General features: G+C 36.5%; 1 protein-coding gene across 1 annotated transcript; it reads right to left on the reverse strand.

Annotated features, from left to right (window-relative positions):
* Nucleotides 1-1,032: 1,032 nt before the first annotated feature.
* LOC106751447 (putative fatty acyl-CoA reductase CG8306) lies at nt 1,033-1,562 on the reverse strand (the record flags this gene model as incomplete). The annotated part of the gene is made up of 2 exons (XM_014632334.1): nt 1,033-1,156; nt 1,417-1,562. Coding segments are annotated over 2 exons (270 nt in total), but the record flags the coding sequence as incomplete, so codon positions are not given.
* Between the last annotated feature and the right edge of the window lie 250 nt (nt 1,563-1,812).

The raw sequence follows: 1,812 nt of genomic DNA on the forward strand, positions 1-1,812 counted from the left end.
ACGCACAAGAGTCGAGACATGCGATGGTGCGTTGTCATGATGCAAAATCCCCGTGGTGGTTTTCTACAATTCCGGCCATTTCTTAGGGATTGCTTTGCGTAAACGCCTCTTGACAGACAAGCAGTATTCTCCATTGATTTTTTGATCAGTTGGAAAGAATTCCTGGTGCACAACACCGTAATGATCGAAGAAAACCGTGAACATGACCTTGACTTTTGACTGCAAACGGCGAACTCTTTTTGATCTTGCTTCATTTTTCAAATGCCATTCCGATGATTGTTGCTTTGTTTCGACGTATTGATATACCCAAGTTTCGTCACCCGTTATTATCCGTTTCATGTATGTGCTGTCTCTGGATACAGTAGAAAACATTTCAGACAACAGCAACACTCGCTTCTCTTTTTGGAGAAAATTCAGGTTTACCGAAATCAAGTGAGATACGAAACGTTTCATATGCAGTATAGTGGACAAATGTGCTGACACGATCCAAATGATATACCAATCTATTATCTCTCGCACAATGAATCGACGATTTTTGCGCACAAATTCTTTCATTTTCTCAACGTGAGCGTCATCCGCTTTATGGTCTTCTAGAGCGTGGGTCGTCTTCAACAAATTTTCGGCCTTCTTGAAACTTCTTAAACTATTCAAACGTACTTATTTTCGACAATCAATCATCGTCATAAGCTTCTTGCAACATTTTGAATGCGTTTGCCAACGAAATTTTGTATGCAACACAAAATTTCGAACAAATCCTTTGCTGCATATTTTTCTACATGATAAAAATTGCAGAACACAAGTTCTTCACTGACATAAATAACTGCCATTCTCAAAGGTTTGAAGGCCATGATTTTTTCACCCAAAGCAAAGGACATGTGTACCAACTTAAAAAAGCTAACGTATTTGGTTTACAGTTTTTCCGCGATTTTCGGAAAATAAATTTCGGAAACTTTTTGATCACAGTATAAGGTATACGATATAAGGAATAATGGTAGAAAACATATATATGCCGCATAAATGCAGTATATTTATTCATAATACTGTACCTACAGACGGTCTGCAGATTACGCACGGCAACGATCGGGAGTAATCGACTATTACCTGTTCCGCGAGTCTTTTGGAAAATATATATTGATTTGGCATCATGCCTATGTATCTACAAAAAATTTGGTATTTAAGCGTTTCCAATTGTTCCAGAATACATTGTAAATATATCAGAAGTTGTTGAATTTACTATTACAAAAATCACTTTGAATATAAATTTAAAAAATTTATTAAGCTCTACTTGCAAAATCGCTTCCTGAACGATAAATTGTGATGTCACCGTTGTAAAATCACAAGTTATTCAGATGTATAGAATGTCCTCAAACCAGTAATGCATGCAGCAATATTATCGAAACAGGTTTTCAAGCTTACTTTGGCTTTAATACTTCCAAAATGTCATCGTCCAAAGCTTCAACAATTTGAATTGTTTTTCTCCAATCTGCTTCCACTGGATGCACAGTTTCATCAATGACTACTTCGTCCACTTTTGAATATGCCGTGCTAATGTGCACCAGGACCTTCCAAGGATAAAATTAAATACAATATAACGGCTAATAAAACTCTATATTAATCAAATGTGTATTTAAAAATTTACTCGCAAAATTGCAAAATTTCCGCCAGCGAAAAGCAAGATTAATTTTCTCTTCCCCACATACATACATACACACATTCCCATATACGTGCGTATGGCTTTTTAAATACTCACGGCTACCTACCGTCAGATTTTTCATTTGTTCGCCTAGAATACATATATCTCGTGTGGATCGC

This window comes from Dinoponera quadriceps, unplaced genomic scaffold, assembly GCF_001313825.1.
Source record: "Dinoponera quadriceps isolate SergipeBrazil2010 unplaced genomic scaffold, ASM131382v1 scaffold13615, whole genome shotgun sequence".
Taxonomy (NCBI): domain Eukaryota; kingdom Metazoa; phylum Arthropoda; class Insecta; order Hymenoptera; family Formicidae; genus Dinoponera; species Dinoponera quadriceps.